At 37.5% G+C, this 25,864-nt stretch overlaps 1 protein-coding gene across 3 annotated transcripts in view; it reads right to left on the bottom strand.

The window, feature by feature from the left end:
• The window catches only part of LOC111930453 (uncharacterized), an 89,307-nt gene that overhangs the window by 18,798 nt on the left and 44,645 nt on the right, over window positions 1-25,864 (bottom strand). The window contains exons 4-7 of one of the 3 annotated variants that reach the window (XM_086891982.1): window positions 23,949-24,000; window positions 22,843-22,955; window positions 20,056-20,165; window positions 17,188-18,027 (exon numbers count right to left, since the gene is read on the bottom strand). In XM_086891982.1, coding sequence (XP_086748108.1) covers window positions 22,946-22,955; window positions 23,949-24,000 — 62 coding nt within the window. In that variant the 3' untranslated portion in view covers window positions 17,188-18,027; window positions 20,056-20,165; window positions 22,843-22,945. Of the gene's footprint in view, window positions 1-15,741; window positions 15,823-17,187; window positions 18,028-20,055; window positions 21,924-22,842; window positions 22,956-23,948; window positions 24,001-25,864 lie in introns of those variants that run through there. The other 2 variants (XR_015287690.1, XR_015287691.1) reach the window with 2 other exon arrangements.

Below are 25,864 nucleotides of genomic sequence, written 5' to 3'. Positions count from 1 at the left end.
TTCATCCCTATAATTTTGTCACAACAGAATAAACCCTAAGTAGGTGATTCACAGATAAATCCCATGCAAAGGCCAAAATGTATGGTTCCCATCTAAGAATATGTGAGCAGATCTGCTTTCAGTAATATAAAATATTTAGTCTAGCACAGACTGAGCAACACAAGCAGTAGACAAAGTTTGTAAACTCTGTGTGTAGATCCTCAAGCTCATACAATACTCTAAACTGGATATTCACCAATACATGAAATATGTATAATTTTAGGTAACATAACTTCTCGCAAGTATGCAAAAAAGTTCTGAAGCATTTTTCAGTAATTGGTATAAAATATGCTATAAAACTCCCATTGAATTTATTTCAGATCTTATGCTGTCTGGCAATTGCTTTACTTTAAATAAATAAATAGTGATGGAAAGAAAAAACCAAACACCCCTGGAGAAACTAAATACATGAACGACTTGCATCAGTAATTCAACTTGAAGTGCACAAACTCACTTGACACCTGCAGCTGCAGCGTGTGTTTTCCACCAAAACCACACAGGCACTGACCAGTGGCCTCTGACAGGACATAAGGACACACACATTTTACAGGGATTTACAGCAAGACCTTCTAGAAGGCTCACATGGCTTTGGAGGTGCAACAAAAGCAATCCTTTATTTTATGTATGTGGTGAAGTTAGCACTTGATGCACCTGACAGTTTCCCATGAACTTTTCATATTGCACAAGTGATGGTCTCCATTTAAAATAGAAGAGCAAAAGCATTTCCTATTATGATCTTTTCAAGCAGAATAAGAGAAGAGTTATGGCAAGTTCATACCATTTCTAAGATGTTTAACACAAGTATCATAATTGTCGCTTAATGGGTCAGGAAACAAAGACAGACTTGTCTCGGTGGTGTTGTCTGTTCTCTATAGATCACACTTATTTTCTCTTCATATTTAGGAAATGTAATTATGTCTAATTCAAATTACAAGAGACAATAATTACACAAAGCCATTTTTTTCTTTATAGTTAATCCTCTGAATATTTTATTTGCCAAGGCATACAATTTTCCAAAAAGAAAACATTAACATATGTGGCCTGTATGGAATTTATTTAATTATATGATAATCCAATATGGTTCCCTGCAATTTATTATGTTAATTAGTTAGATTATGTGTGAAATATTTTGTAATGAGCCCATTCCTTTTCTTTATATGACTTTTTTTAAAAAAATAAAATCTTTCTAATGAACCATTTTTCTGCATTCATAAAAGATATTTGGGCTCTGTAATTTAAACAGTGTGTTATAATTTATATCAGTATAGTCTTACTAAAGATTTTGAGAACCATAAACCATACTTTGTGAGACTGTAATATCCTTATTGTAACAAACACAATAATTGGAGAACATTGTGTATTTGATATTATAACTGAATCCTGTACTACTTTGGCAATAAGTGCAATATTATTGATTGAAAATGGAAGAAGGAAAAAAGAAAAAAAGAAAAGACCTCCAATAATTCTTCAACCAGGAGGGCAGAAGAGGATTAAAAGAAAGCCTTTAATAGTCAGAGTGTGTAAATCTCTTTTGGAAATGAGCCAACAGATTAGATCAACATGGATTTTTGCAAGAAAGCAAGTTACTGTTTGTTTCCTACAAGTTAACTACAAGTTACTACTACTGCTGTGTGAGCAGAGAAACAGATCATTAAATATAGAAACTCTTCCATGGCATCTTCTTAAGAATCTATTTTCCAGCAGTCTTGAGGTGCTGTCTCTCTTGAAATTTCATTTTATACGTGCAATTTCCCTTTGTTTTCTAAAACCAAGGATGCACTCCACTTCCTTACCTAAGTTTTCAACAGCAAAAGGTGAGCTCCTTTAGTTTTGTGCCAGCACAGCCTTAAGTGTCAAGTCTGGAAACATTTTCAGAACCATGCTAGAACCCCTCCCACATCCTGCATTTAGCTGGGGATTTGTGTCTGATTCTTTAATCTGCAGATAGTGTACCTGGTAGAGTACCATGAGATAAAGCCCTGAAGAAAGCTGGTTGATCTTCAAGGATCATCTGCTCCAAGCTCCAGAGTGATGCATCCCAATACAGTGGAAGTCAGGCAAAAAGGACAAGAGGCCTGCCTGGATGAATGAGGAGCTCCTGAGCAAACTCAGACACAAAAAGGAAACCTACAGATGGTGGATGCAAGGACAGGTAACAATAAATAAATAAAGAGAGAATGAAGGATCCCTCACTGCAGGAGACAATCAGGTTTGAGTCCATCTGAGGAAGCTGAAAGTGCACAAGTCCATGGGACATGATGGGCATTCCTCAGGGATCCGTGTTGGGATCAGCACAGGAAACATCTTTGCCAGTGACCTGGGAGCTGGATGGAGTGCAGCCTCAGCACACTTGCTGACAACCCCAAGCTGTCTGTGCAGCTGCTGGAGTGAAGGAATGCCATCCAGAAGGACACTCCACAGCCTGGAGAGGCTCATAAGAACCTCCTGAAATTCAACAGGGCCACGTGCAAGGTCCTGCACCTGGGTTGGGGCAAACCCAAACACAAGCTCGGCCTTGGGGGTATTTCTTCACTGAAGAAAAATCCACACCTAGTGGTCATGGATAGGATTCATCCTTTACAAATTGTACAGATGTCATTAGTCTATAGGTGGTAATAGGCAGAAATAAAGTTTAAAAAGCCTCTTGCTCAATGGTGATGCTCAACACAAAAAAAATCCACAGATAAATTCAAGTTGAATCAGCCTCTCCCCATAGATCCTTAATGGTTTTTCCTATGTGTCATCTGGAAATACATTAACGCTGCAGAATCCTGATGTTAGCCCAAATGTCACATTTAAGTCAGTTTCCAATTATTATCTTACCATTTATATTCATTTTTCCCTAAATGGGGTACTGGTATAACACAATAACTAATTCTGCTGTGGTCACATATATTTCAAAGACTTGACAGGCCAGGCAGCTGCAGAAGCCCTGTATGTATTTCAGACCTAAATTTTTTTTATGAACACATACTGATGCAATAATTATCAGTGGAGGCAGAGGAGAAGGGTGAATTCCAAGCAAACTATGCTTGTGTGGATTTCTTCCAACTGTTATTTCAAACCACATTTGCTTGCATGTATCCATACTCTTAAAATGCTTTTATACTTTGTGCTGGATATGTTGACTTGACTGTTGCTAAAAAACCAAAAAACTTCTGAGCTAATATAGTTTATCTCTGGAAGAACAGTGGAAATATGCTATATATCAAAGTAAACATTGTGCAACTTGGAAAAGACATTGCATCTCATGACAAATGCCATGAATTTTGACTGCACTTGATACTTGCTGACACTAGAATCACCAAACCAAATGGCAAATCATTAAAAATTACCAATAAAACCCTCACACCAAAAAAACATCCCTGAGAAATTGCAGTTGTATTTCATAATATATAAGCAAAATCCAACTTAATTTCTCTCCAGGCCTGCGAGCAACTGATTCCTTAATACAGCATTTTGTATGTTCCATACTAAGACAGCACGAACCCAGAAAGCTAATCTTTGCAAGGCTGGTTATTTAAATGCCTTCCTGTGTTAAGAAATACTGGAAACATAAAAAAATAAAATAACCAACACAGACAATTTAAAATATTTACAGTCTTTCACTTTAAAATGACTCACATGCAGGCTTCTGAAAGACTGTTCAGTGAAGGAACTCTCCTTCAGCAGATATCCTTGAAGAAAAATGGCATCACAGATTTGCTAGACTGAGCAGGTATGTAGTAGTCCAACCATAAATTTACTAGTCTAAGAAAGTATGTAGTAGTCCAACCACTGTTTGAGGTTTTTTTTCAAACTGCAGTTTTACAGAATAAACATCCTAAATGTTCTTGTGTAGCCAGAAGATTGTATTTCATTATCCCTTGGATCACACTGGGGCACTAGGCAGTGAGAGGAAGGAGGAGTGGCTAAATCATCACCATCACTTTTTCTTTCCCAAGAGGATGCTCCCAGCAGCTCCCAGCTGAGAGTACACCGTGGACTCAGAGTTTACACATTCTTAGAACAGCATAAAGGCCCTCTGACAGTGAGCCTCTAAAGCACCTTATCTTGCTTTAATGCTCATTAGAGAAGAATTAAGTAGGACTAATACACTCACAATGAAGTTTACATGAATGCCTCAAGAATGCCTGCATTATGTTCCAATTATTTTTTTCAGAGAGCAAAGTAGCGACCAAACATAGATCATATAAAACATATTCAGCTCCCATCACTACATATCACAACTTGTACCTCACAAATTCCTTCAACACTTTTTCCTGACCAAACAATCAATAACTTTTCCGTGGCTTGTACTTTATTTCCTATTTCCCTATCAACACAGTGTACACCATCAGAGCAGGGAATTAGTCTGTGTCGCTCTATGAAACATTACAGATCAGTTCTGTATAATCCTTGACAAGTCTTTCCTGAAAAAAACCCAAAAAACTCCGTGCACCAAATCACGAGGTTTCTCAATTCTTGGCTGCAAACCTTTCAATACTGCAACAGTTTTAATTTTAATGATTGGTGATGAACAAATATTCTTTCCACATGTATTGTACACTTCAACACACTACTGACAGTTTTAAAAACTGACGCATTAAAATAATTGCCTAGCTATGTATTTAAACAATTAAGTCATTATTAATTCAGTAAATGCCATAATAAGCTTTTAGAAATTACAAAAGAATCCTTTTCCATGACATACATTGATATGATATTTGTCTAACTAGGTGATCTGCTTATTATTCACTAATTTAATTTTTTATTGAATTATGTAGCAACAAAATGCACAAAGGAACGAAGTTACTCTCTGTAATTATTTGACAGGATAAGTTGCAAAATCCTGACATGCCAAACTAACTAAAAAAAACCTAAGTGCCATCACAGGACCTCCCAACTCACTTGGCACCACAGGGTTAATCTCTCACATTTAATATCCTACCTCAAAAGAGAATAATTGTAGCAAGAACCAAGGTCTTATGGTAGCTTTAGTCAGACCTTGCTACTTCTTCAGAACACAACAGTGGAAAAGCCATGCAAATGGAGATGAATGGAGCACAAGCCACCGAGGTAATTAAAAATGTATTTTCCATCTCCTAGTAATTGAATTGTGTACAAGCTGCAAGTTAATGAGGTCATCTACCCTCGAGCACTGACAGGAAAGCAGGAATAATTATCTTTCAATTTTTTCTTATGTAGCAATTAATTTTAACCATTCGCCTACACCCCACTCCCACTTCCCTCATTCCAGTCAGTCAAAGTCACGGCTAAGCCGAATTGACAAGCAATTGATATGGTGGCGGCACGGAGCCGCCGAGGCGGGCAAGGTAATCAAGGGGCTGCAGCTGTTGAGGGCTAAGAGCTTCCAGGTGAATGTCACCTGAGATTTTGCATTCTGCCACTCGGAGGGCTTGGGACGCACAGTAGTGCCTGACGGCACATCTGGTGCCAGGTGGGCAGGGAGGGGACAGCGCTGATTCGGGAAGGGAACAGAAGGATGGACAAGGATTGATGAATGGACAAGAGTAGAAACAAAAATGTCTTTTTTGTTGTTGTTTTTGGGTTTGATTCTCGGGTTTTTTTTTGTTGGTTTTTTTTTTGGTTTTTTTTAGGGCTCATCTACTGTCATTGAGTATTGCAAACTACAGCTGTATTTTTTAAAAAAAAGTGTAATGCCTTGGCTTTTAATTCAAAATCTCAAACACCAATTAGACTCAAACCTTTATGATGCCTCCTGTAACTATCTGATACAGACTTTCACCAGCTCTACACTTTAAAGGAATGAAACACACGCTAAATCAAATCTGTGAGAGCAGGACATAAAGAGGAGCTTGGCACTTTGACCTGTGGACCTCGTAAGCTCTGTGCAAATGTCCACATTTATAATTGGGCTGGCAATCTCTGTAGTGCTCCCTTTGGCCTGCACCATCTTTCAACAGCTAAAATGAGCAGTTCTGTTCTCAAAAAATCAGGCAACACCACCAGTGTAACAAATGGACTTAAGCATTTCACTAAAATGATCAAGATAAAGGGGCCCAAGTATTTGGTTATTAATACAACTGCTACCTTTCCTCCCTCAGTGAAGATGACAAGTGTTGTTAGGACATTTCTTGCTAGATGGAGTGCACAGAATGGCCATCTGAGCCCATACCAAAATGACAACTTTTCCCCACGTGTCAGTGTATATCAACTTTTCCCAGCTGCACACAAGTTAAACTTCTTCTGAAATTACTGATTTTTGACTAGCAGTTTTAGAAAGAAACCCATTCCCAATGGCAAAAAAAATCTAACTCAGATATCTTACTTACAATTCATGAATTGACAATGATCATGTCTTACTCACCTGGCTGAGAAGAGTGGCAAACCTGCCTGCCAAGTAAAAGTTCTCTGCATTTGCAAAATGTGTTAAAATATCTTTCCTACATGCACTGCTTCAACTGGAGAGAAAGTCCATAAAAATGGTGTCAGCAATGGTGTAAAGAGAGAGGAAATCTAAGACATTTGCCATGGACTCCAAGTCCACAATCCATCTGCCTCCTCCTAATACACTTTGGAGCCAATTCAAGGGGTTGCTCTGAAGTTGATTCCACTAATTTCAGAAGTTTCCAACAAATGTGTTTCCTTTTAGATGAGCATGATTATCAAAGTAAAGTTCAGCAGAGAAGGTGCCAGAAGTTAGTCCCCAGTGTTTCACCTCATTAGAAATGCAAATAATGGTTACTGTGTGGGTGAAAGTAGGCAACACCTGGAAAAGTGGTACACACAAAGGTCACCTCAGCTTCAGTATAAAATTAGCATCAGGAATGAAATCAAAGGCAAGCAAATGCCAACATGTACACACTGGAGGGAAAAGGAGTCGTCACTTTCTTTTGAGCACACAAAGAATATAACAATACATGACAGTGCAGTAATACAGTAATAGCAGTCATTTCTATACATTTATTTTATCTCCTAACTTTCTATATTCTTTGCAACCAAGTCGTCTACTCTTCTTCCTATTGATGCTGCTTTTCACAATCTAAAAGCTGTCAAGGTAAATATAAATAGACCAGTAAGTGTAAAATAAGTTTGTTTCTCTTGAAATGAAGATCAAGTTTTGCTTCAAGCAGGAAACTTCATGATCTCAATTTCTCGTGTCATAGGAAGATGTCTGATGCAATTCTGTAGCACATGCACAGAGCAACCACTTCACAAATATCAGCAAAAGGAGTTCTCAGCAGAAAAAAAATGCCCTTTGCATTTTCTTTCAATGCTGAGAAGCAACCAAGACACTAGAAATTAAATGTACATCTACTTTGAGAAATCATAAATGAAAACAAGGAGACTGACTCACATTTAGTCAACCACAAATATTCTTGGGTAATCACAAAACAAAATGCAAAACTTATGCTCAAAATTTAAACAACAATTAAACAAACAAACAAACAAAAAACACACCCCAAATCAAGACAAAACAATAATTCAACTTCCCCTTCAAAGCCCCAGTAGTTTAACTAAGAGAAGGCAAGTGCAGACCTAGAACAGTTGTGAATACTGGTGAGAAGTCCAGATGAACATGAATCAGTAAGAGTGTTACAAAGGAAAGCACATCCATAAAGCTCCTATTCATCACTCATAATTAAACTCATTTGAAAACACTACACACACGGACATGATGGAGAGACATGAATTGTTCTACAAAGACAAAATCATTCTCAGTGGTTAGTTAAGTGTTGTCAGTCAATCCTAACCATTTCACAGCCAGCTCTCTCTCTGTAATGGCAGATTAAACTTGGCAGACTTGATGGGGCGTAATAAACTTCATGTAGCTACCACTCCTCCTCTTTTTGCAAAGCTAGGGCATGTTCCTCCATTTAGGTTCACTCCAGAAAGCCCAGATAAAACAAGGAGATCAGTTTCCATGTCCTCTGGAGGTTCTGCATTAGAAGGGAAAATTCAAATACAATGTGCACAAAGTGAGGAAGTTGCTTGATGCTCTCTCCTGCTTCTGAAGAGGAACAAAGCACCGACTCAAAGAGTGCCAGGGATCAAAGAGCAAAGACAAGGCTTCAATAGCAAGTCAACACTATGTGGCTTCTTTCCTGAGCACAGACAACATGTGCTGTGCTAGATCAGTGTTCCCTCCTGGGAATCACTCTGTCTCACACAGGAAATAGGGGATGGTCCCTCATATGAGCATCATTGCTCATCCTGACCATTTTCTGTGGTTTGTTTTCCATGCACCTCCCAGCATCAAAAAGTGTTGTCTCAGTGTATTTCTAAGGCACAACCCTACTTAATCCTCTCAGTATCTGTTTATAAATCTGTTGTCCATCAATTTGACTACTCCCTCCTTGAACCTGCAGATACTATGTTTCTGCAGCATTCTGAGTAAATTGATTTTTGAGTTTTACTACCCACGGTGTTAATACTCTCTCTGCATGCTTGTCTTCTGATTTATTTAAAATTCTCATATTATGCCAACTAACTTTCTCTTTCCCTGCTCTTGTGTCATGAACATAGTAGAAACAAGAAGTAGTTACTACTAAAGCTCAGTATAAATCACAGAATTTCAAAATGAGAGGAAGAAGAAAGAAGAAAGAAAAAAAAAAAGTAATTCTTGCCATCAGAAGTAAACATCTTGCCCTAAAAGTAAAAAAGTTTTAGCTAAAATATAAGGTGATACTATGTCCTTACATTCAGGGATTTTAAATGTCCCATATTTACCACAGACTTATTTAACACTCATGATAAACTAACTTGAGTTATATGACATGAAAATGACACAACATTTTAAAAACAGAAAGGAGAAAAAAGTGTTTAAATAGGTTCTTGTGAGTAGAAGATAAATTGTGATGATGCAAGAATGAACTGCTTGTGATAGTTTTTAATACTCACCACTGACAAATTTCCTTTTACATGTTAATATCAGATGTATTATTCATATTCTATATATATATATATATATATATATATATATATATATATATACATGTTATAGCTCCACATTAAAATGTTTTGGGAATGTTTTTCTCTTTAAAAATCAGAAGCCTAAAAGTTAGATACCATTCTGAAATAAACCACAGACAGAATACAAAGCGAGAAGCAACATAAAAAACGCTTTAGTCTTGAAAATCATACGGAGTAATATCATTGGTTTCTTCACAATCAAAACCTTGTAGCACATGAATTGAAATCTCTTCTTGGATGCTGAAGTATAAAGGAATTCATGTTCCCACCACCCTGCAGAGAGACACGTTGCCACAGACACATGGGAATAATTACACCTTGATACAATTCTGTTTAAATGCAACCTGTTCTTTTCAGTAGTGATCTGCACAGGAAAGCTGATATGATTTAATCCTATAGAAAAGGTGTCAACATAAGCCATCCTAAACACTGGCATAAGAGAGATACAAAGTTCAATTTTGCTTTAATTTGATAACCAAAAGACCACATTAAAAGGTAGAACTTCTCATACACCCATCTCAGGCTCTAAGTGGAACTAATTTTGATATAGGATAGGTTCAGCACTGTGAACTGAGAAAATTGCTCACCATCCCTGTACATTTTTCTGTACCACATTCCTTTCAAGATATTCTTCCTATTATTTTGAGAACACTAAAAGAAGCAACCTATTCACTCCATCACCTTCCTTTAGGGGAATATCTAAGAGCCCCAGTCCTGCTTACAAAAGTACATTCCTAAACTGCCAGATTGCAAAATAATATGGTCCCAATCCTGAGGTATGTCCAACCTAAGCCTTAAAATTCAACTTGGAGTTTTCCATTTACAATATTTAAATTCTGATAATTGCAGGTAACAGCTTTTAACTTCAGACAGGACAAATCACAGAATCACAGAATTGTCAGGGTTGAAAGGTATCTCTGGAGATCATCCAGCCCAAACCCCCTGCCAAGGTACAGTCATCTCAAACAGCTTACAGATGTGGGTTCTGAAGTCTCCAGAGAGGGAAACTCCATGACCTCCTTGGGCACCTGTTGCAGTGCTCTGCCACCCTCCATGTGAAGAAGTTCTTCCTTATATTGAGGTGGAACTTCTTCTGTTTTAGTTTTATGGCCTTTGCTCGTTATCTTGTTGCTGGACACCACCAACAGGAGTCTGGCACCATCCTCTTGGCACCTGTCTTTGAGATGTTTTTATGCATTAATGAGATCCCTTCTCTGTCTTTTCTACAGACTGAACAGCCCAGCTCCTGCAGTCTCTGCCCTTAAGAGAAATGCTCCAGACCCCTCATCATCTTTGTGGCTGGATGGATGAACCCACTGGATCCTCTCCACCAGCTCCCCAACTTCCTTGAACTGGGGAGCCCAGAACTGAACACAACACTCCAGATGTGGCCTCAGTAGGGCTCAGTAGAGGGGGATGAAGCACCTCCCTTGACCTGCTGGACACTCTTCTCAATGCACCCCAGGATTCCTCTGGCCCTCCTGACTGCAAGGATGGTTCATGGCTCATGGTCAACCTGTCATCCGCCAAAATTCCCAGGTCCTCAGTAGAACTGATTCCCAGAAGGTCACCCCCCAACCTGTCCTGTGCTTGGAGTAATTCCTCCCCAGGTGCAGGACCCTACACCTGCCCTTGTTGAACTTCATTAGGTTTCTCTCTGTCCAGCTCTCCAATTCATTTATTTATATATTTATTATTAATAATAATATAATAATTAATATTAATAGATCAATATTATACTATATTAGTATATTAATTATATATTAATAATCAATAATATAAAATATATAAAATATAAAACATATTCATCTATATATAAAATATATATCTATTTATACATATATAAAATATATAATATATTAATAATTAAGAATATAGTAATATTATTATATATTAATATATTAATGTTATATATATTAGATTTATTTATTTGTTTTTACTCTAATTTATTTGTTTATAAATAAATCCTACACTAACATTTTCTTGTGAAGAGTTCCAGACCTATCAACACAGCTGACAGGTTAATGTATCTCCTGTAAGTGTGCACAGAACATGACTTCTTCTTTTAATTCTAAAATAGATTATTACATAAACTCATGCACTCAGGAAGGATTTTAAGCTGCACCACTAAATACTTTATTTTTCTAAAATAATAATGCTTTTTTTTCTAAAGATCCTATCTACACAACTGTTGCTTATCAATCATCCATTTAATTATTGTAGTCTGTTGCTTGATCTGGCTTTGCTGCACTGTGATAAACTGTGCTCAGGAGTACTGCACACCCTGTTCCAGGCACTATTTTCCCCACCCTCTCCAAAGGGTCACATAAAGCATCTACACAAAATATATTTTTACAGGAAACTTCACACAAATAGGGAAATAGTTGATTTTTCCTTTGAGGTTGGAGGGAAGACTGAGATCTTAAAAGAACTCTGACCCTATCCATAAACAGGATCGACGGTCCATGTGAGTCCAAATAGTGGCTCTGGGAGATCCAGGCATGAAGAAAATTACTTGAGGTATAAATCATGGCATTAAAGCTGCCTCCAGGGTAGGGGATCCATTTCAATGATTATAATGACATTTACTGAAGGTCCTTGACAGTCCTGGTGGTTCTCTCCAGCTGTTCCACTATCAAATCATGATTATTCCATAGGATCATACTAAGCCTCACAGAACAGGTTGCTGACTGTGCTAGTCCATAATAATATTTTTTTCAAGAAAACCCCAATTGATATTTGTTGTCAGTACTATTTTGATTTCAAAAACACCTTTTTTTGAAGGCATTTCCATTCACCAGCTGGCTCAATATTTATTTCTCATCCTGCCTCTTCCAATCACAGAGGAAAATTAGAGAATAGGCAGAAGAGAATAAAGTAAAAATGGAAGATTTCAATGTGTGTTCAGGGAGTAATCTATGGAAACAGCATGAATTTCTGCTTAAAGCAATGGGGAAACTCTTCTACCTCCAAACACCATGATTAAAACACTGCATATTAGTTCCAGCTAAGTAAATTTTTCTTAAATTGAAAACTCTGATGTAACAAAGTTTCATTAAAATTTTTTTGTAAAGTATCATTGTCCCTACCTATCCAGAGACTTGAATAGAAGTCACATATATTCAGTTACAGCAGGCTTAATATTCACCCAGAGATTCTACATCAGTCAAGTTACAGTCTTTTGGCATCAATAGTGATTTACTTCAATATTTTTTATTTTACTCCTTTTATTGAAAATGTTCTTCCTTCATTCCCACCTCATAACTGAAATATTTTATTCCTTAGGTATTGTCTGAGAGGAGAAAAGTGATTTTAGTTTCTAATGTATAGGTGCAGATTACTTACTGAGTTAAAAAAAAACAGAACTTGTATCAGCAGTTGAGATATATGGCTCATCACAAATTATACTTTGCAATTCTGATCAGTAGAAATCATGTATTTCATACTTTGATTCTGTTCACATTCAAATAAGGCATTTAACAATGCAGTAATAAATAATAAGTAATAAAATAAAAAAAATCCTAGAATTTTAAATAAACATTTTCTATAATATTTACAGTATTCAGATGGCTTCTTTTCCAAAGCATGATTCTATTGCATGACTGTTAGAAGGTAAATCCTGAAAAACACATAGTGGACTTTAATTAGTTTTTTCAATTATCTTCACAAGAAAAGATAAAAACTCCAGGAAATGCTACTGGACAAGCACTGCCTCACAGCACATTTTACACTGTTGACATAAGACTCAAAGAAGAAAATAGAGCTTAAAATTATCATCTTCCTTCACAGAAAATCATATTTTTGATTATAGATGTTTTATGACAAACAACTTAAAGCCCTACTCAGAAAAGCATAATGCTTTCAATGCCCAATCTGCATTTGTGCAGGACTGAACTTGAGCAAAATAGTGCTGCCCTGTAGCACAGCATAAAATAAATCCAATAAAGACAGACTGAAAGAAGATCAAAGCAGAAAATGTCTATTTTTCTTCCATTTCCTAGGAGACTTCTCTAGACCTGGGTTTCTTTCATCCCCATCTTTTTAAACAGTCATTTAACATTTACACCTGCATTTATTCCAGCTATAAATCCCTCCCCTCCCTTTAATTAATCCAGCTAGTTTGGGGATGCTTATACAGTAGCATCCCTTGGTTCTTCATATTGGTTACTCAGTAAACAGCTCTGGAATTCTGGCTGAGGAAGTCAGCCAGCAGCTGGTTTGCTTTCTTGCCTGCACCTTTTAGTCTCTCTAAAGGATTTTCTAAGTGAAAATCACAACTCATCACAGCAGTGGCTTTTCTGACAGATACACACACCCACAATGGGCTGGTCAGTGACCCACTGGGTCTGCCAGAACACTTCAACACCAGTTAAAACAGAGTGTTTTTTCAGTCCTACACTAAGTAAAAATTAAGAATAAGCTGAAAAAGCTGCATGTTTAACAGTTGACTTTCTCAAGCCAGTGAAGCAAGCCTTCATGTTCAAGATCAGCTAAACCCTCACCTTCCTCCAGCAGTGATGGCTGAAACAGACTGCAGATGTATCTAGAAATGGCCCTGTGACAAAGTTTTCTAGCAGAGGTGTGGGAGCAGTCTACCTGCATTCCTACATCTCTCCTCCTGCTCTCTGCAGCAACAAAATTCACTATGTGCAAAGGAAGATCCCAATCACCTCTTCATAATTCATGATCTCTGCTACAGTGTGGCTTCTCTGACAGGCAGCTGTACACCTTTTTCACCTGGAACTGCATTGTGAATTAAAATATGACTTTCTTCCTTCCAGTAAAATAGAAAGGGAAATCAAAACTAATCTTCCCCTAGGTCCTTCCCTTCCCCCCCCCAGTTTATGTGGCACAGACCAGCCTGCAATAATCAAACCAGAGCCATTTAGTGTATAGTCTAGTCTTGCTGTGACTAATAGGATGATTGGTTGTATAGCTTCTTTATGGTTGTTCATTATATCACCCTTACATAAAGTAATTTAATTTCAGTGGGATAATTAGGGTATTTCTAATCTAACTGATAGTCTGAATGAAATGAGATTCTCAGAGGGAGATTTGTGTACCAGGAGATTGGTGACCTCCGGCCCCAATTTTCACACAATGTATTAAGCTGACAGCCTTACTTCCAAGCCCTGCTGCACTGGCACCTCACCACTTGTGCAGATGTATGTGCTACAGACAGCAACTCTGAATGAGGCTCTTCCACCCAAAATCCCATTATTGAGGGAAACTGTAATTTTTTATTTGAATTACAGAAAGATAATCCAGGCCATCGTTCACTAGTTGAAAATACAGCCCTGTTATTTATCTGCCATGCAAAGCATGCATCTAAACTCTTGATTTTAGACTGTGCCTTCCAGGGTGACATCAAATATATCCTACATTTACTTGATCAACACCTACACTTTTCTAATTAAAAAGAAAATTTTCCCCTTCGAGTTTTCCAGAAACATATGCAAAACTTTCAAAAAGCAGCTTCTGGCAAATTGAATAGATGACATATTTTATTCATGAACCAAACCCCTAAGTTTATCTACCTTTTGCTGTAACCTGTAGCTGTCAAGCAGACCAGACAATCTGTCTGGTTAACCTATGAGCTGCTCCATTTCTTCAGTAGCATTTATGTCCCAGCTCACTTCTTTCCTTGTCTCTGCTTTCTGAAAACTGGTATATTCGTTTCCCACATCTGTACAGACCAATCCAACACCCTGAAAGCAGAAAAAGCCTTTTTCCTTCAGTTAAGTGTGGACTGAATCTCACTACTGTAACCAAACCCCTCCTCATCATACCTACAAGTGTTGTCCCTGTGGTTGCACATTCCTCTGCTGATCCTTGGCTTTACAAAGGGTGATACCCTTAAACACCAAAAATCCTCACCCACAGACCTTTGAAATTATTTCCCTGTGATTAGTAAACCTCTTCAACCTCAACAGCTTAGCCTTTAATCCTAAGAGCTAATAAAAGTAGAAAAGGCCTTACAAAACAGAGGAAAACACTTTGCTCAGTCACATAATTTGGTTTTGATGTTCCAGTATTTGATTTAAAGACAGTAAATAAATTATACAAGCTTTCAGGCTTCTTTGGTCCAGGCTGACATAAACTGTTCAAGCAAGAGGCTGAAAACTGAATGTCTCTTTTCCAGACACAATAGCATCCTGTGTACAGTTAAATCAGAGTTCACACTAACTTCAAAAGCATCACAATTTCACCTACAACTCTACAGTTACAAATAATCAATACACAGTGTTAAATATATATACTGAGTATCTATCAAAGATGTATTTGGTGTGTCCATGGACTCCCATTTACTATATGTATATATGCACAGAAACATATTTTTTTTTTCTATTTCAGTGTAATAAAGCATAATTTAATGAAAATTAAACCTCAGCATTTGCACTTGAGCATGGATGAAAATATATGATCTATAGTATTTATACCTCAACACTTAAATCAGAAGAGTTCACACAGGGGTAATTATTTTCAAGAAGTTATTCTGCAATTAGCACCTTTTAAAGAGACCTATATCATTTTAAAATATCGAAACCCAATGAACTGCTACATATTATAGCTACCTCTGTGTACATCCATATTTTAAGCTCATTGGTGGTAGGGATAAATCCAGAATAAGAGCCCACCTCGAACTTTATTTCACTCAGTCTCTCACATTATCATTTTTCAGTAATGGTAATTTGTATTCTGCATCTTTCCCCAAGCCTTGCACTCGCAGCTATGTTGGGAATTTGTAGCTGGAAAGTCACTGACCTGAAATCTGGCAGTGGCTGTTTTACGGAAGTCATGGTCTTGTCAGGGCCTGTGTTTAGGAGACTCCTGAGTTCAGGGTTCCTTGACATTATAAAACAAAGAACCCATTAGAGTTTAATAGGCCAATATTAGGCTCTTATACAAGAAGAATTATATACTAGAAATGACAACTTAATTTCAAATACATTTTCAAGGAAAGATAGTGTCAGTCAAAAATAGTTTTAAAATAATATCATATTTTATAGAATCTTCCTCAGATGGGTACCTTAAAACTTCCCAAATTATTACTTCTTATCAAAAGAAATGAAAACAAATTAACTCCTTACAACATTTGCAGATAATCTTGCATCAAGCAATTACCCCAAATATAGAATACTTTCTAAACTAATTAAATTTTACATTAAATCATAAAAGCTTAGAAGGGAAAAGCAAAAACAAACACACAGTTATTATATTGGTGTAGTTAAGACATGGATTCTGCTCCATTTCTGCATCTGCCATCAAGTCAAGACAACTCAGTATTCACCTGTGCTTTGGATGAGTCTTCACTGGTGAAGTATCATTGTCTCTCCTTTACAGTGCACCCTGACATCTCAGATGAAGTGTTACAGACACATTTCTACTTCAAGGATTTTTGATTTACAAAAAATTTAACTGTTAAGGAGTATGTTTAATTTGGGCATTGGATGCTAACATGGAAATTGTGTTTATAGTCAGCTGTAAACCCATTCATTTGCTCAGGCTCATCGTTCTGCACAAACAGAAACCATAAGCCTGAAGTCCTGGCAAGATGTTCCTCTCCTCCAGCCAAGAGCCTCAGCAAAACTCTGCTGCCTCAGTTTGCTTCTGTTCTGAATCTTTTCAACCCTGTCAGAACTTAATTTGTTGTGTTTTTAAGAGAAATCAAGACTGAGCAACTCTGTGGTAATCTGAAGCTCAGATATTTCTCCAGAAAGATAAGTAAGAGAGCACCAAGATACATTTCATTTTTATTCACTTAGCCTTCTGCTGGACTGAACTATGTTTTATGTACAAGTCATGGTAGACCTACAAGGATAATCTGAGTAGGAAGTAGGAAAACACAGTTAAATCAATAAAAGAAAATTATCTTATTTTTGTTCAACTACTAAGTTGTGCCCTGATACCAAACTGAGAAAGAGCACACAAAAAATACCTCACCTCCCCTTATGAAAAAATAATAATAATAATAATAATAAAACCCCCTTTATTCTTAGAATAGTTACTAGAGTGACAAATTGCTGTGGTATAGTATAGAAAGTGTCAAGGAAAGAGAAGACACCTCTACTTTCACATATTTCAGCAAGATTCAAACCATGCCAGCATTAACAAGGATACACTTCAATCACAGGAAGCCTTACTAAAGTTCCATTTTCAAAAGCTACAACTGCTATGAAGACATTATTACAAAATTGTTCTATTTCTTACCCATTATATAACTGTCACCAAATAAAATATTTCAGCTAAAAAAATCCAGACTGTTTCAGGAAAAGTTTTGAAGAAGCATCACTGTCAGCACTGTTTGGAGTTGGGACACAAACAGAAAGGAAGGGGGAAAAGAAAACAACAAATTTTTAGGTAAAAAATCACTCTTAATCAAGTGTTACTAATTAAGTAATCTACTTTTTTTTTTTTTCTTTTAGCATTCTACCCTTGCTTTCTCCCTTGAATTTTATTTAGGTGCAGGGTTTGGATCTTGGCTTTAAGAACTACACAGAATTAAGACACTTTGTAAAATTACTTCAGCATTGTCATGAATGAAGTCTCCAAAAAGAACTGCAAATCATACAATTCTTAGTGCAATTTGATTAGTGCTTAAAACACAAGATTCTCCAGGAGAAAGTTATCTATATTGATGTGTTGTATAAAACTCATTGATTACCACAATAAATTGTATTACCACATTTCAGCACAACTCATGTATCTAAATCAAGAGTAATTCTCCAACACTGCAATGAAAGTAAAAGTTTAAAAAAGGGCAAATATACTGTGCATTAGAAAATTCATACATTGTTCACACTTTGTGCCTTATCATGGTCTTGCCATTTTTTTCCTGGGAACAGTAATTGTTTAGCTTGTTTCCTCCATTGTCTGCAGTGATTACTGGAATCACATTTCTAGGGTAAACAAGGTGAAAAAACCCCTCTTTCCCATTGTCCCATTGTCTATCAGGAAGGTTTGAAGCAAAGTAGGCCTCCCAATAAGTTTTCTAATCCAGATAAGCAGGGCTAAGATATCTGACAGCTGCTTCACGCTCTTCATCATCATCTGAAACAATCAGTACGCATTAGAGAGTACTTTTCCCTTTACAAAGGTGATAATTAGATAACAAGCTGAGATTAAAGTAATTACAGTTAGACAGCTGGCAAGGCAGCACAGTCATGTTGAAATATTGTTGATACTTCAGCATCTGGTTCTAATAACAGCACAGGCTAAAAGATTTTACATTAATTACAGAACAGAATTTAATATAAACATATTTAATTACAATTGATGAGCGATAAACTGTTCAAGAATGACTTAACCCCTTACACATGTCAAGATGATTGGAACTTCATATATATCTTTCTACTTTAAGAGCAGGCTACAGTCAGTATGAAGGTTAGGAATCTCCAATTTTTAAAAAGCACTGTAGCTGGAAAGGTGAATTATTGATACACTTAAAAAATCTAATTTAAAAACAAGTTAAAACTGCCAACAGAATTCAAGACTGGCTTCATTTAGGCAGAATTGCAGCTAAGCCCAAAATTGCTGTCTCAAAAATTCCACAGCAATTGCCACCCAAGCCTGAGGCATCTACAACTCCCTGGTGCCTGTATAGTTTTCCCAAGGATGCACTCGATTCCTCTGATCTTATCGATGCTAGGCAACACAGAGCCTCTGCTCCTTCCTCAGCTACTTTGGATCCAGCTGCAAGGACCTGCTCCAAGAGTGCAAGGGATGCAAGGGCCCTCCAGTGTATTTGGAAAAGTCATTGGATGAGACACCAAACAGTTCTAGCAGTCTTGATCCTGGAAGGCAGTGACCCTAATCAATAATCAATAACTTTCTCCATCACTCTTGCTCTGTGCACCCAGACAAAACTATTTGGGGCTGGGAAGGGCCAAACGAGAGCACTGCAGCATAAAAAAATGACAGCAGTGGCAAAAAGGGTAGAAATGAGACAAGTTAATTCCTCTATTAGGAAAAAAATTAATATGGTTGCTTAAGCCATTAGAGAACATCCAAAGGAGGCCACGAGGAAGGTGAAGGGCCTTGAGGGGAAGCCGTGTGAGCAGCGGCTGAGGGCACTTGGTTTGCTCAGCCTGGAGAGGAGACTGAGGGGAGACCTCATTGTGGTCTTCAACATCCTCACGATGGGAAGAGGAGGGGCAGGTACTGATCTCTTCAGTCTCTTGGCCAGGGACAGGACTCAAGGAAATGGCCTGAAGCTGGGTTGGGAGGCTTAGGCTGGATATCAAGAAAAGGTTCTTCACCCAGAGTGGGACTGGCACTGAACAGGCTCCTCAGCTAAGTGGTCACAGCACCAAGCCTGTGTGAGCTCAAGAAGTGTTTGGACAACACTCTCAGGCACACAGTGAGATTTTTGGGGTGTCCTCTGCAAGGCCAGGAGTTGGCCTTGATGATCTTGTTGGGTCCATTCTAACTCAGCATATTCTATGAGTATGGTCTGGCCATGCAGGTGTATGAAAAAATTATTGCCTTTGGGCTCATGCCTGACACTCCCCACAGTCAGAGAACTCCTTGTGCCTTAAGTCTCTCCTTGCAAGAATACTTTCATGTTTGCCTCCAAAAAAGACAAAGATTGGATCTAATCAACACCAATTATTCAAAAATAAAAATCTTCTGATATCTGGGACTTCTCCATTTGAAAGGATCAATAAAAAGCCACCAGAGACCAGAGAGGCTGGGTATTCTGTGATCCTGCAGATGGCATGCAATATGAGTAATAAAAATTGATAAATGTGCACTAACCATGTTGCATAACCCATTAAAGTACATATTAGGTAAAACATGTATTAGCTTTGGTTTTCATAAAGTCAGAAAGGTGAAGATATAATGATCCCAAAACACAGCATATGTCCTGTAATATAACTTGACACTTTTTTTCTGAAAATCTAACTTTTCCCCCCTCCATCTTCAAACAAGCAAGAAAGAAATCAACCTGCTGCTTTAGGAAAGAGATAGTAAAAGCTGACCTAAAGCAAAGCTGCAAACATACATAATTCTCTTTCCCAGGCCAACCATCACTACAATTACACATAAATCACAAGATATTTTTGTAGCACGCCTTACCTGGTACTGGCCCTGGACGTGTGTAGTGCTCAGCCCACGCAGTGTTGAGACAGTTCTAGTTAGCACAGCTCTTGCAGTGTGTTCAGCCAGCTGTAATATTTCTGTTGAGACTGTAAAATCACCTTTTTATGAGCCTGTTCCTCCGGTTCCCACTCAAAATAAAATAGGCAGCTAGTATATCACATAATTATGTACAGGGCTATTGAAAAACAAACAAGCAAATCAATGTAGCAGAGATGCTGTGAGGTGGTATAGTACAAAAAATCCCCTAAAACCCAAAAAAACACATTGAAATATTACACTTGAGAGAATGCCAAGGAGAATGCTCAGGGGTTTTGGTCCCTTGATGAAAAGATTAAATTGTATGTCTCTTACAGATACTAGATCAGCAAAGGTAATTAACATATTTTGGAAATTGATGAGCACTTTCAATTTTTATTCAAAAGCTTCTATCCAAATCTAGCCCTTTATTTCAATTAGCCTCAGATAATGATAATGGATTTCTTCAAAATAATCACTATTGATCTCATTGCTCCAAACTTTAGCAACATATATTACACTTCCCTGGGTAAAGATATATAGAAAAACTGTATCATTTGTCTGTGCTGTAAAGCAAACACCTACCATTGATGAAATGCTCAAAATAATGAGCCCTTTGGAAAAGATAGTCTAAGAACTCAATAGTCTTCAATAGAATTAATTCAAGAGAAATCATGAAGAGCCTAATTTCCGACACACCTCTTTTATTTTCTAATCACTCTTTTTAGACTTGTGGACAACTGAGTCATCCCACAGATAAAGCCAAATGAAGGATAGTAAGTGCTACCTACTTGAACAGATTTTTCCTATCACAAATACTGTTTTATTGTGTTTCTTCCAAAAATCATTTTTGTCCTTGTCTGGGATTCAGCACCATCAGTGCTGTCAACAGAACTGTGACAGTAACTTATTCTCTTATCAACACAGTGCATTAAATAATGATTTTCTTTGCAAGGCCTCCTTTCAGTCCTACCAAAAAAAAAAAAAAACAACCCAAAAAACAAAAGTTTTGAAAAAATTTGCAAAATCTTAAGCTGTCATGAAGTAAAATTAATCCTAAGTAAACTAGAGTTGCAGTTCCATTGGTGGAAAACAATTTAGTAGAGGACAAATATGAAGTGATTATTTTATTATCTCTTCAAATGTTCAATTTTTTTGAACATTAAACTCTACACTAACAAAAAACCCAAAAGTGATTTCTAGATAACTCTTCCATAGAAAGATTAAATATGTGGTAGAACAAAACAACAACTTTGATGAAAAATTTTTGATTCATTTTTTTTGCTTACCCTCGGATTCTTGTCATTGTGTGAATTTTGATATTGTGTAAAATCTGGAAAGTCAAAACCCAATTATGCTGCTGCAGCTACAGCTTCTCCAACTGTCTACTCACTCTTCTGAAATACAGACAGTCAAAACCAAAACCAAAACCTACTTTATAGGCAGAGGAAAGAGAATTTATGTTGCTGGTACGTAGCAAGGACTTGACTTTGTTACTCTGTGCAAAGGCACCAGCCATTCCCCGACAAGTGATAATTTGCTGGGAGCATGCACAGTTAGCTTCTCTCAGCAAGAACACAGAAGGAGAGGGTAGATCTTTACCCCAAAGTGGCTGACAGGATAGACAATAATTTCCCTCAGGCTTTCTGATGAATTTTCACTCAGAAAAATGATGTAACCTCTCTCTTCATGTTGGTCCTGTAGCAAGTGGAAACTGAGCTCAGGAAGAGGAAGGTTATCAGGACTGGTACATTATTCCATTTCAGAATTGTCTCTCATCACTTAGAACCACTGTGGCCTGGCCCCTAACCTCAGGACAGACAAAGCAAAGGTGCTGAAATACAGAGAGAAGTTACAATAACCCTCAGCTTGTGAAGGGAGATAGACATTAGCCACAGCAGGAGGAGGAAGAAGAGGTGGTGGGGAGGAAGGAGAAAAGACAGCTACAGGTTACATTTTCAGAAGAGCTCTGGTTAAGGACTAAACATTCATTAACTAAAAAAGAATAAATCCATTTACAAGTCAAGATCACTCACATTAGCTCATTCAAGACCCTGATCTCCCCAGTAGTTTCAGGGCAGAGAAGCATCTAAGGATGACAGATCAGCACTGTATTATTAATTGTGCTGTCCAGAAATATTGAGGTTCTTCAGTAGGCTTTGCTTTCTGAACACAAATATATACAAAGAAATTTGGTGTGCAGTGGTATTTTGTGGTAGATGATCACATCCTGGTAAAGGATGGTGCATGAAAAAAGAATCTGCCACACCATCTGGGTTTTACTTCCTACAAAATTTAATACCATGGAAAACAAAGGCAATGTTAATCAGGACTATGGTTTTCTTTATGTCACATCCTGGCAGTTAAAAGATGTTGAGAAATCCTCTTGTGGGATAGGAAAAGACAGGATAGGAAATTCCCTGGTTTTTAATGTAGATCTTTGTAGCACATGAGACATAAGTAAATGTTAAGTATGGAAACCAGAATTGCTCCATGACTAAAGTCACTCATCTCAACCTTCATTCCTAAATCTTGTACAAACAGGGGGTGCTCTGTCTGCATTGAGTGTCACAGACATCCTTTTCACAATCCACACACTGTCCTGGGTGTTTCTGTAAGAGCTGGATGTATTCCAGTTCCACACACAGGCTATGATAATTCAAGTGCTTGTAGCCATACCTCAGCAACATCTACCACGTAAAACAATACAACAAATACAAAAGATTAAACCAAATCATTTAACTGAACCTGCTTTAACAGTTGACACAGATATCTGAGATTCAGCAAGAGATTTCTATAACATCTAAGAGAGTATCAGCACCATCTTCTCACACTTCAGCCTATACAGATGTCAGAACATCCTGAAGTGAAGAACATTCACCATCAGATGGTTTTAGATTCATGTCTCTAACACACCTATTGGTTCACATGCAAAACCTTTTTCAGTGCTCTCTTCTCACTCCTCCATACACTTCTTCTTTATTCTGGCATTGTTCACCCCTGCTCTCATTCTGGCTGAGGAGGGACAATATTTGTTTTGTCACCCATTACTTCTCATATCTCATGTGTCTAACTCTTGTACACAATACCCAAAATACAGCCATATACACTGAAAAAAGGCAGCCAAAGATCAAAGATTCGACCCTCTATTTCTTTTTTCATACTTAGCCTCTTTGTTTGCTAATCTATTTGTGTCTTCTGGCCTTAAATATTTTACTTTTTATTCTTCACCTGCTACCATTTCCCACACAACCTCTGATTCTGATAAGCATTTAGTGAAAGCCAGTATCTCAACTTCCTTCTCCTCTTCTATTAAAAACAGAAAGCCTCATCCAAACAAACAAACAAAAAAAGAGAGACCTGAAAACCACATCTGCTCCACGAAGCACTCCAGATGCAATGCCTGTTGGCCATGCTGCAATTGTTCTGTGCCACTGCTCATGCCTCAGTAGAGGCTGACATGCTGCAGGGCAGAAATTCCTTTCTCTGGCACATCTACCTTTTGTGAATCCAAGTGTACCCTTGGAGGTGAACACAGGGCACTTTGATGCAGGTTAAACAAACAAACAAACAAACAAAGCACACAAAAACCACAGGAACACAAACGAAACCCCCCCAAACTCACACAAACCAGGTCATCAGTATACATGTAAATTAAAGCCTGGGCTCTGGCAAATAAAATTGAAAGCTTCCCCTGCACTGGAGAAATTTCAGATAGGCAAAGGCAAATTATATTCACTAAATCCAACAAAATTGAGGGATAAGAGGTAGTTTACAAGATTTGATGAAAGAAGAGGTTGAGTTTAGATCCAAAGATCCCCAAATTTTAAAGGAGTTCAACTGTAGATCAGTACCTTGCATTCCATGGTAACTCCAGTGCATGTAGTTTCCTCATGGGGTTTTTTCCTGTACAGAATGCAAAAGTAATCAAGTCAAGTCTGCAAGAGAACTTTCACTTTGTTCTTCAGCATTTAAAGTAGATTAGGACTCCAGGTGGGATTTTAAAAGAGGCAATATTTAAAAATTAGCATATTTAAAGCAATTTGCATCCATCTCACAGGTTGCATACACACTAATGTCCACCCATGTGGACACATCACTGCACTAAAGAAAGAAAAACTGCATGTGTCTGAAGAGCAGGAGGCAGCTTTGATAGACAAGTGCTGCAAGGGCAATGGGGCTATTTAATAAAAAATAGCCAAAAAGACAAGCTGGTGGAAGCAGTTGGACAGTAACACTGCGTGCTAGCACAGTTTGATCTTTTTCTTTCCATTAGAGGTAAATAGCACAGCCCTCAAGGACCTAGAAATAGAGGCTGGAAAACAGACCCATGGCTTTGCTTTTTGCCTTCCTGAGAGAATTTTGTTCTGCTTTTACAAACAGAAATCCAACAAGAAGGAGGAAGCTGAAAATACATATTTGTTTTGATAAATTTATTCAAAAGCTGAATTAGTACATTTTAAAAATGTTTTATTTAATTTAGTGAAATAGTCATCTTTTTGATAGGTGATAATTAACCATTATTCTGTCATAACCAGAAAAAGATGTACTTACATAGATTTAACTGAGCATTGTGTTAATCACACTGCAGTGACTCAAAACAGAAAACCAAAGCAAAGTTTCTTATACAAAGTATTCCTTTTGCCAAAGAAAACACAGCCTTAGTATTCCTGAAAACCAACTCATGATCACATAAATAAACCTCCAACTCAGTTTTACCCAATCCACTGTGGTTGAGTTTCACAGCTAGAAAGAAGCTGATCAATTCTCATGATGACAAATTTAAATAATTTCCACTTATGTTGAATATTAAGGCCTAAAGGCTTCTCTGTGTGTACAATTTCAGGAACTTGGGAGCAGTTCTCTAAGTATCCCAGGCTTTAAGTTAGATAAAATTGTGTGCTGTTAAACATCCATCTTAGCACCTGATAAGACACAGACCTTGAGCTCCACTCAGTCGAAACATTAGAATTAAAGTGGTGAGAAACAACAAAGAGGAAAAGGGTTTGTCCAAAGCACTCAGGGCACTGCCAGGCTGGGGAGTAGCCAACACATCTCTACATTTGCTTTCCCAATAGGAAAAATATGTAGTTTACCTTTTCAAAAGAGCAGCTTTTGAGCAGTGTGTTCAAAAGAGCACATGTTAACCACCATATAAATTTGTTTTTTTGGCAGCCAAGACTTCCCACAAAGCAACCAAGTCCAAGGGTAAGGCTCACCAATCAAGTAAAACCTTTCACATATAACATTTCTACTTAAACATAATTAACACAGAAAATGTAATTGCACAGATATAATACTCTAGGCAGTGTAAAGAATAATAAAGTTTAGGCATAAAGATATTCCAGCTCCTCATATGTCTTTTACAGCATCTATTTTTTTTAGACGCATTTTCCTGCTTTTCTCCAAGAACATGAATACAAATGCTGCATACCTTTCATAATGCAAAAAAAAGGCTGTGAAGGACTTAAATACTGTACATAAAAGGCTTTGAGAGGGTACACTAGCATGGCTGATCCTATAGAAATCTCTAAATTAATTTACAGGCCTTCAAGAGCCCAATAATGGCTCCAATTCAGCAGTCATATGATTAATATCACCAATTCACCACTAGATTTTATTTCCATCCTATTTAGAGAAAATATACAAGCCAATCTGACCCAGTTCAGTCTTGCTTGAAACCTCCAGAGAATTATGCATAGATCTATGACATGAAAAAAACTAATTTAAAAACAGATTAACATGCAAATCTGGTTTGAATTATTCACTT

Source organism: Cyanistes caeruleus, chromosome 6 (assembly GCF_971803275.1).
Source record: "Cyanistes caeruleus chromosome 6, bCyaCae1.hap1.1, whole genome shotgun sequence".
NCBI classification, from domain to species: domain Eukaryota; kingdom Metazoa; phylum Chordata; class Aves; order Passeriformes; family Paridae; genus Cyanistes; species Cyanistes caeruleus.
This window is presented reverse-complemented; position numbering and strand designations above follow the sequence as displayed.